Consider the following 14,449-nt stretch of genomic DNA (forward strand, 5'->3'; position numbering starts at 1 on the left):
TGTGCTGTGGTATTCAGGAAGGATCCCTCCTCTGAACACGACTGTGGTTTCACCCAGCAGGCAGCTCAGTGCCACACAGCTCCTCACTCACCCCCTGCCCAGAGCAGGTGGACAGGGGAGAGAATCAGAAAGAGATAAAACTCATGATATGAGATAAAGACAGTTTAATAGGGTAGAAGTGGAAGGAACGATGGCAACAGTAACAGTAAAGGAATGAACAAGACAAGTGATGCACAATGCAATGTGAGCTCCATCTGTTATAACAGTCCTTCAGGGCAGGAAAGATGGTGTTTGGTACAGGATTGTCACACGCTGAAGCCAGGTTCCATCAAAACCCATTCTTCGTTAATCTGTGATCCTTACTGTAATCCCACTGATGTGGCATATAACAGCCATAGCAGCGATGACATGCATAACTGCACAGCAATTAACATCGTACAAATCAAACTATTTGCTGTTCCTGCCCAACATCAAATCCCCCCGAGGCACACATCTGCCTTCCCCATTCTTCCACATTACCCACCAAGTGCACCCAGGTCCCTGAGCAAAAGCAAGCCCACAGATGGGTCTGCCTTAGCCCAGGGCAGGAGTAGCCCAGACTGCCTTCCCCAGCATGCCCTTTATGTGCACTGCAGGGACTTGATCCCCTTCTACAGGATGTAACAGGCTTGATTGTGCACAGCCAGTTCAATTGGCAGATCCCCTAGTGCTGACTAGTGTGCATCCCCGTGTTTGAGTGCCCCAGCACCCATCACCTTCAGTGCAGTCTTCAACAACCCCTTGTATCATTCGATTTTCCTGGAGGCTGGTGTGTGACAGGGGATGTGATACACCCACCCAATGCCATGCTTCTTGGCCCAGGTGGCTGTGAGATTGTTCTGGACGCGAGTCCCACTGTCTGACTCAATTATTTCTGGGGCGCCACATTGCTTCAAGACTTGTTTTTCAAGGCCCAGGGTGGTGGCATGGGGCGTGGATACATTTTGTTTCCAGCCAGCGGTTGTTTCCACCATCCTGAATATATGGTGCTAGCCGTGGTGGGTTTTGGGGCTGTGATATAACCCACCTGCCAGGCCTCCCATATCGATATTCCAGCCACCATCCTCCACACCAGAGTCTTCAACTGCTCAGCTCACGTCATCGCAGCACATTTCACAATCATGGATCACCTGTTAAATGGCATCCATGGTCAGGTCCACCCCTCAACCACAAGCCCATCTGTATGTTCCATCTCTGCCTTGATGGCCCGAGGTGTCACAGGCCCACTGAGCTGTAAACAACTCACCTGCACGTTGCCAGTCTACATCCACCTCAGCCACTTCAATCTTAGCAGCCTGATCCACCTGCTGGCTGTTTTTTGAGGGCAGCCCAATTCTTGGGCACACAAGCATCTACATGGTGTACATTTACAGCCAGGTTCCCTACCCAGGCAGCAGTATCTTTCCACAATGCAGCAGCCCAGATGGGTTTTCCCCTGCACTGCCAGTTTTTCTGCTGCCATTGTTGCAACCACCCCCACAGGGCATTTGTCACCATCCAGGTGTCAGTGGAGAGATGGAGCACTGCCCACTCGTGCCCTTCAGCAGTACCCAAAGCCAGCTGGATGGCTCGCACTTCTGTAAATTGGCTCCATTGACCTTCTTCAGCAGTCTGTGACATGTCCTGTAGGTCTCCATACAGCAGCCTTCCACCTCTGATGCTTCCCCACAACACAACAGCGGTGAGCAGGGCACACTGCTTCTCATTTTCTGGTAGCTTGTTGTGCAGTGGGGCTTCTTCAGCATGGGTCACCTCCTCTGATGATGATATTCCAAAATCCTTGCCTTCTGGCCAGTCCATGATCACTTCAAAGATTCCTGAGCAACTGGGGTTTCCTAACTGAACCCATTGTGTGATCAGTGTGACACTGAATAAAAGCAGAACTGTATCAGATATATCTATACATTTGAAAAAATTATGAAAAGGAGTGAAACACTGAGCAGGAGTTGCTGCTACCACAGATCGTAAACTGCCCTGAAAAAGGCAAGAGTAGGCAACCAAGAGCAATCACCTGAAGCAGTCCTCTCAAGCTCCTTGACAAAGATAACTCGCCACACAGACACATGATGTGCCAGACAGACACTGGCCATTTTCAGTACCCTATTCATTCAGCCTTCATTTTGTAAAATAGAGTGTAAAGGGAGAGCAGTAAGACTGCTAAGTGTAGGACACATTGTGGTAGGCTAAAATAGCTAACATGACGTGACCTAGACAGGAGATAAGGGAGCTGGTGAGCAAGCTTCAGACACTGAGAACACTAGAAGAAAAGCTTATGCTGTCTGCCTTGTTCACTGCTGACCAGAATAAAAACCCTAGCAGGAGGATTGAGATAAGAGAACAAGAAAAGACTGTTCAACAGATTCCCCTGGGAAACATGAGATCACCCAGAGACCTCCAGCGAGCACATCAGACAAGCATTAATCAGATAAGGTTTAAAATACTCAAGTCTTGGCCTGAAACACTGGAATTGTTTTGTATCGCTCAGTTTCTTCTAGTCCACACGTACCAGTGAGCTGTCTCTGATTTTCCCTGTGTTTCTGCCTTGTCCCACTCTGCTAAGTATTGTTACTGTCACATCTTGTGGAGCGTGAGCTATGGGGTTTTAGCAAGGCACTGAAAATGTACACTTAGCCAGCATGAAGACACAGTAATAGTTTCAAAATGTGCCTCAAGAGCACATAAAAAGCTTATCTGAAGTGATGTAAGCTGCAAGCAGGTGGCAAAAGCTGATTATTTGTTCTCTGAAATGCTTGTAAGAACTTGACAAGTAAGATTCACAGCTACGCAGTAACTGATGCAGCTCTACAACCTACAAAGATGAATGAAGCCAGGGATGTTCCTACAGCCTGGCCTCAAAGAGTGACTTATAGGATACAAGGACACCCATAGTAATTGTGTTTTACCTAGCTGTAGAAACAGCCTGACTCTCTCAGAGACTGTTCACAGCAACAGAACTGTTACATCAACCTAAAAAAAATTGTAATTTATTCAGGAGCCCAAGGCCTGTGATTGGTAACACCCTAGTTCCCCTCTCCCCAAATTTAAAAGCTAATGCTGATGAGACACTCAATTCCAGATGAAGTTTCCCTCTCCTGTACCTATTCCAGCTTCTCTCACACGTTTCCCCATTTCTCATCTCCTACCAAGTGAGAATGTGTTACATTTATAAGCAGTAGAGAAGAAAAGCTGAGAGGAGTTCGTTTTCAAACGTGTACCTGTGAGGCCAGTATTTCAGCTAGAGTTAGCAGGACCCCAGTGATTTCAGTCCCATTATCAGAACTCACTGTGCAATCTGCCTGAGAAACAACTACTGAGACTCATCTGCCACAAAGCAGGAGGTGGAAGCTTACTGAACAGTACTGAAATAGTCAAGTAGAAAAAAAAACACGCATCTCTGATACAATACTCTGATACCTTCTGCTTCAGGCTTAGCTCACTCCTTTCCATCGACTTTTTCAAAATAGGCGTTTTTAGATGTTTTTGATACATTAGGTTTATTAGACTGATTACATATGCTGCAAGTAGATCTCAAAAATGATCAAGAACCTCATCTAAAGTGAGCCTTATTTCAGTGTTTTAGCTGAAATTAGCAAAGCAACAGCCGAGTTTAAGGCTAAAGAAGGCGGAGATAGATCAAGGCAAACCAGAAAAACTGAAGTGTCAGCACCTCTCAACTGAGAGCATACACCAACTGCCAGGCACTGGACAAGCAGCTCAGAACAAGGTGGAGCACACCAGTACGAAGCTTTTCCAGTGCAAGAATAGAAAACTACATTTAAAGTGTCATGGAAACACTGCTACAACGTGTAAGAATCCCTTCAAGATCCAGAGAACTCAGCAAAAACAAAGTATCATCAATCCACATAATTAAGTAACTAATTACATAACCATTTAGTACTTATTTTTATAAAGTTAAAGACAGAAAACCAAAAAACAGGTAATTGATACCAATGAATCAAATTCACACAATGAAAAAAATGCAGCTGAAGGTTAAACACGTAAAACTCTCAATCCTCAGATTTCAAGAGGTCCTGCTATAACCGTGGAGGGCAATCTCCCTGACACAGCATCACTAAGAGCACGAGATTCTTACACTCCTTCCTCCACATCTTTCATACCAGCTCCAGTCAAAAAGGAGAACACTAAGCTTAGCAAACCTTTCAGCTGCAGCAGCCCACCTGGTCACACACAGACAGAATAAGATTAAAAATAAGGAAAAATAAAAGCAAGAGCTAGCAAATCAAGATAGTGACTGAAATGTTCCAGGAAATAGTGATGCTGTGCAAAAGACGACGTGAAAACATCTGGTGTATGCTATATAAATACGCACTATGCCCCTTATGTTAGCAAAAATGTGTAAGGAGCCAAGCATTTTCTGACAGCCAAATTCATACAAGTGATCAAATGCTACAAAAGCTTGCTGAAAAACAGAAAGAAAGAAAAGGGAAACTGTCTGAAGGCTTTGTTCTGGTAAACATACATTCGAAGTTGCTGATTTGAATGCTGTATTACAAAGTTCAGCTTCTTTCACCTGTTATATTTTCTCTTTCTGCTCCTCCTTCACACAATAGGAAATGATAATCTCAAAACCCAATGACCACAGGATTGATTTAACTGTGAACACCGATGTCAAGTTAACCCATCCTTTCAGTATAATTCACAAAATCAAGTTTGGGCTTTTCTTAAACGTGTCTTTAAGACAGATGACAGCACAGTCCTGCCCCTATTAATGCTGTCCAAGACACCAGGTTAGAGAACACACACACACACGGACAGATGCGCAATGACCTAAGATGGAACTGCTCTGGACAGCTCCCCAGAACAGTCTGTGAGTTTCACCATTAATTAACAACTCAGCTTGCAGGCTGAAAAATTTTAGTAGACTTATTTTATAGAACATTCTTATTCCATGGCAGTAGATTTCTTCAAACCAGGCTTTAAACCAGGGCCACAAGTGTTCTCTTGCAGCAACAATTCAGTTCTGCATAGGCTTGCAAGGCAAGGTAACCCATGAAATTTCTCAATAAATGCAGTAGTTGTCTATGCAAATATTTACATAAAGAAAACAAAAGCATACTTTTCATCAAAAAAGATGACAGTATAACTTGAACTCTTGATAATTGTCTAAAAAAATGAAGGCTAAAATAGTTTATAACCATTCCAAATGCTCACAAATAGGGATCTATTTCTACTCAAGTTAAACAGGTGATTGTGATCTAAAAGTGATATAGACAGAAAACCAGGATTGAGTTTCTTTGTAATGGTATCAGATTATCTGTAAAGGCTTTCCATAATACCCTCCTCACCAAGGCTGCAGTCTAGGAAAGTTAGAATTTTTCCTCTACACTTACAGAAGCTGAAATACATTACTGTTGTAAATATTTATATCTTTTACATCACATTAATAAATACCAGAGGTGATATTTAACCAGTAGTTACCATTACAGGATTATACAATCATTTCTCCATAGAAAATAAAATAAGAAATAGATTCAGAAAGATGCCTGCCATATTGCCACATAACTGCTCTGAAGAGAATACAACTAACCGAGGGCAAATGCAAATAGAGAAGGATTAAATTAGTATTTATGTTAACCACTGTAAAGTTCTCCTTTAAGAACGAATTTAGAAGCCTCAGGTTACAAGTTACATTACTTAACTATGCCCTACACAGGTTTTTATGTATACCATTGCTCTAATGCATTAAAGTACTTCAGTTCCATGAAGATCCTCATACAGATAAACTATGATTTAGACACCCAGATAGCCACAACTATATCATTTTAGCCCTCAAACACAGTTAAGTTTTAGCTCCAGAAACAAATCCAAAGAGAACTACGTACACATGCATGCAAACATTTTCCCTCCCCCATAAAAAGCAAATTCTTCTCAGGTAATATGCTCCTTGTCTTTAATAAGGCAGAACCAATTTATTAGTTAAACCATGGTGCTTCTAGTCTTCTGCTTCACCTACACAGCACTGCTAATAGTAACTGTATTCTAGAAAAAACCATTCACAGTTGTTTGAAACCATAATATGACTTTAGAAAGTAAAATGTATAACCTCTTACCTGAGCATGAAAATTTGACATAGTCGTTGTCTCTATATCTTTCTTTCCCAAAATCTCCATTTTCACTGGCGAATTGGGAAAATTAAATGAAAAGTAGTCTAAAAAGTCAGGTAAATAAGTAGCTGCCCCATGAACAATACCCATTACATAGTAAGCTGCACAGTTTTCATTTTCACTAAAAACCAGACCCACAAACTCTTCTGCAAATCTCTCCATCTCCACAGGAGATAAGTGGGAGAGTTCATTACTGTAGGCATGGATAACTGATGCACCTCCGTTAGGCTGGTGCTCAATATGAATCAGCTGTTTGAACTCCAATGTGTCCAACCTTTTGAGTTTATTTTGAACCCGTGGCTCCTTTAACGAGACAAATGGAAACTCACTGTTCTCTGGTATCATGGACTCACAGTCCTTCTTGGGATCCATATTTTTCCCATTGAAATCCTTAAGATGATCATCTATGATGCCTTTGGCTTCCTGATCCTCAACATCAGAAACCAGTCCTGAGCAGATGGTCTGAATGGATTTGCTGTACATTTTTGGGCGCTTCCTCTTCTCATTCTCTTTATGTTTCTTTTTCTTTTTCTTCTTCACCTTTTTAATCTGTAGCTCTTCCGCATTGGTTTTTGGTTTTTCCTTCCCAGCTGTTAAAAGTCAAAAAAAAAAAAAAAAAAAAGATCTCTTAAACACCTTGGCATACAAAAGACTTGTTTAGAGATCAAGGATACCAAAGCACTCATCAAAAGGCACATACAGAGACCAACAACAAGACTCAGTGAGCAGGTATCTCACTGAAAATGAGTAGACACCTGCCATAATCACACTATAGCTAACAATTAATCTACAGGAAAAAAAATAAACACAGAAAACAAGTTTGCTGAGGCTGCTTTTATAATCAGTCACGGTCCATAACAACACTGTCTAACTGGTCATCAGCAACTACTAAACCGGAAAGTTCAGGCGTTATCTGACAGCTGTCAACAAACACGGCCACACAAGGGGTTTATAAACAGTCAGTGAGTGTAAACCATCAGCAAGCTGGTGATAAACGCTGCTGCCAGGACCTACCTCATCACATGGCTTCACGCAGTCATTCTTCCAGAAACAAAGCAGATTTTGTTGAAATGCATGTGGAAATACCTAAAAACTAACCACTGAGTTTTCTTTAAAAAAAAAAAAAAAAAAAAAAAAAAACACTCACCACACAGTAACTAGCTTAAAGTTGACTTTCAGTGTAGCTTGCATATTCATGTAAGATGTAAAGGGCTAAAGCTAAGAGTGCTCATTTGTGGATGCTGTGTTCAAGTGATTCCTGAGATAAACATCCTCCTTTCTTTTCAAGTGTTTTTCTTCTAGTGCTCGGGAGGAGATGGGTGGAAGAGTGGATAGCAAGTAAATAAGTGGGGTAACTGATGTGTCAGTGTCACGACACTGCCCTGAGGTCTAGCAGTTGATATGATCTCATTTCACGATTTGATAAAACCCAATTACTTACCGCATTAGAGCACAAAATTACAGTCACAACCAGCAAGTCAAGATCAGCAGGTTTAGACACCAAAGTTTATTTAGTGGAGCATTGCAATTAAATACACAACTGGTAAGTAATCTCAAATCACAGGAGTTAGATACCATGCTCATTTTCAAGCCAGACTGATTTCAGCTTGCAATCTTCAGACCAGGTAATTCACAAAAAGTCTTTTACAAGAAAAAAAAGAAAAAAAACATGAAAGATCACAACTGCTGGTGTACAGAATCACACATGCTTGGTAGTTAAGATCTAGTTTAGATCTCATATATACATAAATACTGGGAAGGACAACAAGCAAGCAAGAGGCTTGCCTCCAAGCCTCCTGTGGTTCACAACAGCAGCCACACACCTCTGGGGTTTCTCAAGCATAGGCAGGTGAGCAAGTTCTCTCCCTGGCTTCTATTTGCTCATCTTGTGGGGGAAGAAGTGCCCTGAGGTCACTCGTTCCTTATTTAGCCTAAACAAGGAAGTGGGCGCTGCGATTTCCTAACCTAATCCACTCAGTTAAGAGCTACAAAGACTCCCCTCTAAATCAGATTTAACGTAGCACTCCCTGTGAGCACAACGTCAGTTTTAGCTAACCAAGTTCAACTGCCAACAGGCACAATGTGCTCAAGAAAATCTGTCTTTTCAGCAGGCTCAGTGTAATGTAAAGCCAGCACGGACCTTTGCAGCAATACTACTTCACCTGGTAGATGCAACAGTCACCACTTTGTGACTGTCTTCTTTCTGCCACAGTCCACTGGGCATGGAAAGACCATAAAGAGCAGCAAAACACATACTGCCAGCTACCAAATCCTTATAGAAAGTCCCAAAAAAATAAGTCATCATGATGCCAACATACCAGGGGAAAACGTCATTACCTGACATTATCAACTACCACACACATTTGGTGGTACTGCAGTGGTGTCACGACAGCATCAGCTTCAGGTGAGAAAAACAAAATCAGAAAATGCTTAGGACAATTCCACACCACGTACTACCAAATCTGGCAGCCTTTTTTCCACTCCTCCCCTGTGCAATAAGACAGAACCTGAAAGGATCCCAAAGCCAACAGGTATCACGAACTATTAAAAATGCTTTACCTTACTATTTTCAGATTTTTACTCTAAACATGAAAATTCATTGCTATACTGAAGGCTACAGAAAGACGTCACACAATTCCCAACATTACACTAGTTTGTAAATAGAAAACAGAGTCCCAGCACTGAATGCAAGGTGGGGCTGGAGGAAGCAGGTATTGTCTGCCCACCTACTCCACTTGTTCTCATCCGGAGCCCAAACCTTTCACCAGTAACTCAGATCCAGGACTTAATGCATGACGGGGAAGGGATGGAAATGTGCATTATCAGGGTTACCATCAGCAGTTATATCATTTCCAACCAAATACATCAACTTCTGAGGATAAAGCAAAAAGCCATTTGCTATGGGCTCTGTCATACTCGAGCATTTCTATTATCACCAAAAACACCTTAAAACCAAAAAGATTATCACCTATCTGTCCTTGTTGAACACCCAGCTACTAAGTTACCTCTCAATTAGTAATAATGGAAAGCAAAGTATTTGCGTAGAAGATGCGTATGAATCTCTCTCTGCAAAACTACCTTAAAAATCGTGGACTTTTATTTCTACAGTACAAGGACAAAAGCAAAATCATCTCCCCTTTCAACCTCTCCCGTTCCCTGCCTTTGATTATAGCTTCTGAGAAGTCTTTCAGAGTAACAACCAATTTCGTTCAACTCCTCCTGTAAAGTGCCACGTTTCTTTAATCCACCACTTAACCTACTTCAGAGGCAGCCATGCAAACAAGGACTGGTCGGGTTACAAAACTGATCACCAGGAAACAGCACTGCAACAAGCAAAGCTGAGTCTCAGCAGCAGAGGTACCTATAGCACATACAAAAGCATAAGATCACTGTAACATACACCATCAGGGTCAGATACGCTGGATGGAAATCAGTATGTTAGATCAAGCTCTTATAATTTGGTATCTTACTAAAAATATCCAAAAAGGTTTGCGCTCACACCAGCTGTAAGAACAAGCTGCAGTTGTCCTGGTACACACCTATAGAAGTACTCAAAACCTTCTTAAGAGGGATTACACTAAAGCGTTTTTCAAGTGAAGAACATTTATCATTCTGTGTTTGTTTTCACACCACCACCTCCGTGAAGCTTTCAGAAGGAAAGAAAACGCTCTTAGCCCCAGGATAAAAATAATTCTTCTCCTGGTCTCCAACACAGTTTTTCTTCCAGCTTTTAGGGAGATTTTCCGTTCATCTCTCAGCACAAATACACACACACCATGCACCAAAAGTTGAATTTTTAAGTGGAAAAAAATCCACACAAACACAAGGGAAGACCAAACTCCCTGCAAACCTAACCCAAAGCTTCAACTCTTTAATATAACATTAAAGTTATACAATTTCTCATTTTAGTGCACTTAATTGTAATGTCATGGATCGAGCCACAATTTCTTCCCTCTGCCCTTTCCTATAGCACCTGCACACTCTCTGCATTGTACCTGTTCCTATTATTGTCTTGCCATCAACTTACGTCCAGCTTTTCGGTATTTGTGTTCAACTACTTTAGTATGCAGTTAAAGTTTTGCTGAAGAATACAAACACCAAACAGAAAACAACCATTTCTTGAACAGAATTTCAAAGAAGAACAAGGCATTTTTTTTAGCCTCAGGCTTCTCCTCTGCTGAATTTCAAAGATCCAAAAGTAGGTGTTTAAAGTAGATGGTTAAAGCTGCTCAGAAGCTGCAAAGACCTCTATAGCAAGAGGAATTTGCTTGCTGGAATACTGTGATTGCTGTCAGCAATGCCCAGTGCAGTACTTTCAGCTTATTCTTCTTTTCCATTAGCAGTGGAGAGGAGCAGGACCATGCTCACTCACTCCTGTGCTGCACACATAAAGGTGCTTTAAAGCAAAATGTATTGCTTCTTCCAAAAGCAATGGTGTTTCTCTGACACCTGGCTAATGGAGAGCTGAAAAAGAAGAGCTCTATGCAATGTCTGCCTAGCATATTAATCAGGATGCTTCACAGACGACAATATTCAGTTTGGTGAAAACACAGCTATCCAAAAGGCAAAATAAAGATCCAGGCACTAACACCAAGATATCCAAACTATCTGTGGCTCAAGCAAGGTCTGGCAGCAGCAGTGCAGCCCTTGATGTAAGCTAACTTACTTCACCTCTCAAGAAGTTACTCTCAAGGCAATCTCTCCCAACCCAAAGCCTTCAGGACAGGTGTTTGAGTCTGCACCAGCAATCAAAAGGAACATTCAAGCACAGACAGACCAAACGGCACAGTCTACTAGTGTCAACCAAGACAGTAGATATTTTGAAGTTCACAGCATCTTCCGTCTCTGCATATTCTGAGATGCATCTGAACAAGCACAGCTACTGAAGCACCTATAAACAAAACAAAAAACTATTTCCACTGTGTGATTCAGAAGCAAGAGTCTTCACTTGTGCTTCAGAGAAGTCTTTTACTTAAGACTTTCACTTAAGGTACTTAAGAATGAGCAATAAGGGGGGATACAGAGGAATGGGACAGGGGAGGACAATTCAGCACTTTTTTTCCCCCACAACTTTTCCCCTTATCCGGTGTTAAAAACCGCAATGAGCTCACACTTTATACTGGGGTGCAAAAGACTGAAGAACAGCAAAAATTTGAATTTCACTTCTGCTTATATTTGGCTAGCAATATCGGCATGAGGACAGAGCTTGAACTGTATTTGTAACAACATGAGAAGAGTGGAAATCCATTCATGTATTCGTTCTGTTCATGCACTCACCCAGCAACAACAGAACTCCCTCTGGGAACGTTTTCAGCCACCTCCTATGCAAATCAGGCTTTACATTACACAAACACAGGACAACCAAAATAACCCACACAACTAACCCACTGCAAGCACCCGCATGGGAGGCAGATTTTGCAAGGTAGCTTGGTGAACAGTGCCACTGTATCCCTGTCCCACAGCACAGGGCATATGGACTGGATCAAGATTCAGAGCAGTTGGAATTGTCCACAAATAATCCCATGCACCATTATAATTACACGATACTCATTTGTAATTTAAAACTACCCTGACAGTCTGAATTTTGGTAACCGCAAGTTGACTCCTTCCATGTGTGAGCTTCTGTAAAAGAACTTGAAGTTACCTGAATGATCTCATGGACAAAGCAGGATGCTTTATCTGCAGTTTCACATTAGCAGCAGACATCGAGCTCTTATTTCATTTAACTGTCTCAGCCAGAGCAGCATTTCAACTTTGAGGTCACAGCCCCCATCAGTAGCAGCCGGGGGCAGGAGGTACTGCAGAAACTTCAGAAAACATTCCCAACAAGGTTAGGATGTTCCCCCTGCAGCTTTCTGGCTGACTGCTAGCAGCAGCAAGGAACAGCCATTTATAACTGCAGGCAGTCATTCAAGTCAGTTTGCACTTCTCTGCTTTGGGAGAACTCGGTCAGCAGCACTGAATAGATCTGCAGAGCAGGACACACAGAGGAAGGGCCGTCAGTGCAGAGGAGCCTGAGCAGGGACTACATTTTCCACATTTATTTCAATTACACTGAAGGACTGAAGCGCAGCATCTCACCGCTTGTTCTGTGGCACACAAGAAGTCACAGAAGCAGCAAGCAGCCACTGGCATGCTGCTTGTTCTGCAGTGAAACATCAGCCTGGCTACTGCTGCCAGCAGCTGCAAAGCGTTATTTAAGTCTTTGGCTCCGTGCTGTACCAACCATCTCCTACAGCAGTGCTCCTGAGACGCAGTCCCACCTTGCCAACCAAATCTGGGGTTCCAACACCTTCTGCTATCCTCACTGCAACTCAGACTACAGCTACTAGCTTTAGGAATTTATTAAGATTCAGCTCTGCTCGATCTCTTCAGGCTGTCTTCAAAGAGTAAACACAGAAACCCCACTTCAAACCACAGAAACAGAGATGAAGCATCCCCCTCTGTCTTTCAGAGTTCATAGCCACAAGCTACTGAAAGTAGCTTAGAACTGGAGCAGCCAAGAGCCCATTCACTGACCAGTAAATAAATAAAACATGCAGCCAGAGAGCACTAGCACGAGGGTTATTAGAGGCACAGCCACTTACAGTAGCAAAAAAGAGACAAAGAAAACCCCACAGCACCCAGCTCAAGAATACGAGAAACCTTTCAGCTCTTAGAAACACTCACTCGTTCCAGCCAGATAGTTAAAGAGATGACAGAATTTCATATTTCTGTTTTAATATAATATATTACCATTTTCTTACGTGTCACATAATGAATGTGGTTTAATACAGTAATGCAGCAAGTTAATGAAAACCATTACTGAATAATTCAAAAGGCTTAAAACAACTGAAGGAATTGGAGCAGAGCACACACAGGCACTCCACGGTTGAGGAGAATGATCACCCCCGCCTGCTGACAGGCGGAAAGCCAAGAGGCCGTGTGGACACACACAGCTTCCAGGTGTCCCAGCATCCAGGTGTCTTCCAGGTATCTCAGCATCCAGCCCAGGCACTAAAGCAAGCCGCAGGAGTAAACAGAGAACTGACAGCTATCGTGTTCTGGTCATAGGCTTCAAAGCTTGAATATTAAGCATGAGCAAAGTCTAAAAGCATAAAATAATCCTGTTTCAAGTTGTCTCAGCCCTCCCAGGAACAGTCACAACCACCTTGAGAACAACTGCTCAAGATTTTTAGAAAATGCAGCTTACAAGCATGAAAACAGGATGCAAAGTAAGTGGCTACACTGATACACCCCGAGCTGTACCATGCCCAGCTCTGTAAGGAAACCCTTACCTAGCAGTGCCTCACAGGAAGATCCTAACATGTTTCCTCCTGTGCTCTATCCAACAACTGCATTTAATCATGGAAGCTTCGGTCGGATGTTATAGATCTGTGCTCATCTCATAAAGTGATAAAAATATAAAACTTTATTTAATTTCTTCTAGAACATCCTGAAGAGACAGTCTGCAAACAGGCTCTGGACTCTGGTCACCTGAGTTACTGCATTAAAAACACACGGGTTACTGCTAAGTTACTGTTCTATGTACTCTACAGAAGTATAAAGAGGCCAGCAAGCTATTCTTCCCACACCTCTGGAGGCCATCAGGTCCAAGGCCCTGCTCAAGCAGGGACACCCAGAGCCACTTGACCAGGACAACATCCAGGTGGCCTTGGAAGAACTCCAGGATGGGAGCCCCCACAACCCCCAGGAGCAACCCACAGAGTAAAGCAGCACTTTCTGACGTTCAGAGGGAACCTCCTGTTTCAGTTGGTGCCCATCACTTCTTGTCCTGGCACTGGGCACCACTAAAGAGCCTGTTTCCATCCTTTGTCCCTTTATCTTCAGATATTTAGAGTCACTCAGGAGATCCCCAGAGCCTCCTCTGCTGCAGGCAGAGCAGCCCCAGCTCCCTCAGCATCTCCTCACAGACCCACTCCAGTCCCTTCATCCTCCTCACAGTCCTGTTGGATTCTCTCCCATCTCCAGAACAGAAACCCACTTCACATATCCAACACAATCACAGGGTGAAAGAAATATTGCGTGTGTACCCAGCCTGCTTGTACTCAACTAGCAATGCAGCCAAAAACAATGACTAGCAAGAGCCTGGGGGCAGAAACACCCTTCCCAAAGGAACAGCTCCTGCAGTTGGGACAGCATGGCAATTCTCACTGAAGTCTTATACATTTGTACTTGAAATACAAGCACTAAAACCTGGGAACTATTTCACAGTGATAGATGTGCACAGGCTACCCACATACTATCCTTATTTTGCTTAATTTGTACCCACAGCCTTCACGCCA

General features: G+C 42.8%; 1 protein-coding gene across 2 annotated transcripts in view; it reads right to left on the reverse strand.

The window, feature by feature from the left end:
• The window catches only part of RSBN1L (round spermatid basic protein 1 like), a 53,748-nt gene that overhangs the window by 22,894 nt on the left and 16,405 nt on the right, over positions 1-14,449 (reverse strand). Inside the window, exons 3-4 of one of the 2 annotated variants that reach the window (XM_027459654.3) lie at positions 6,494-6,754; positions 6,111-6,175 (exon numbers count right to left, since the gene is read on the reverse strand). In XM_027459654.3, coding sequence (XP_027315455.1) covers positions 6,111-6,175; positions 6,494-6,754 — 326 coding nt within the window. Of the gene's footprint in view, positions 1-6,110; positions 6,755-14,449 lie in introns of both variants that reach the window. The other variant, XM_027459646.3, reaches the window with a different exon arrangement.

Source organism: Anas platyrhynchos, chromosome 1 (assembly GCF_047663525.1).
Source record: "Anas platyrhynchos isolate ZD024472 breed Pekin duck chromosome 1, IASCAAS_PekinDuck_T2T, whole genome shotgun sequence".
Lineage (NCBI taxonomy): Eukaryota > Metazoa > Chordata > Aves > Anseriformes > Anatidae > Anas > Anas platyrhynchos.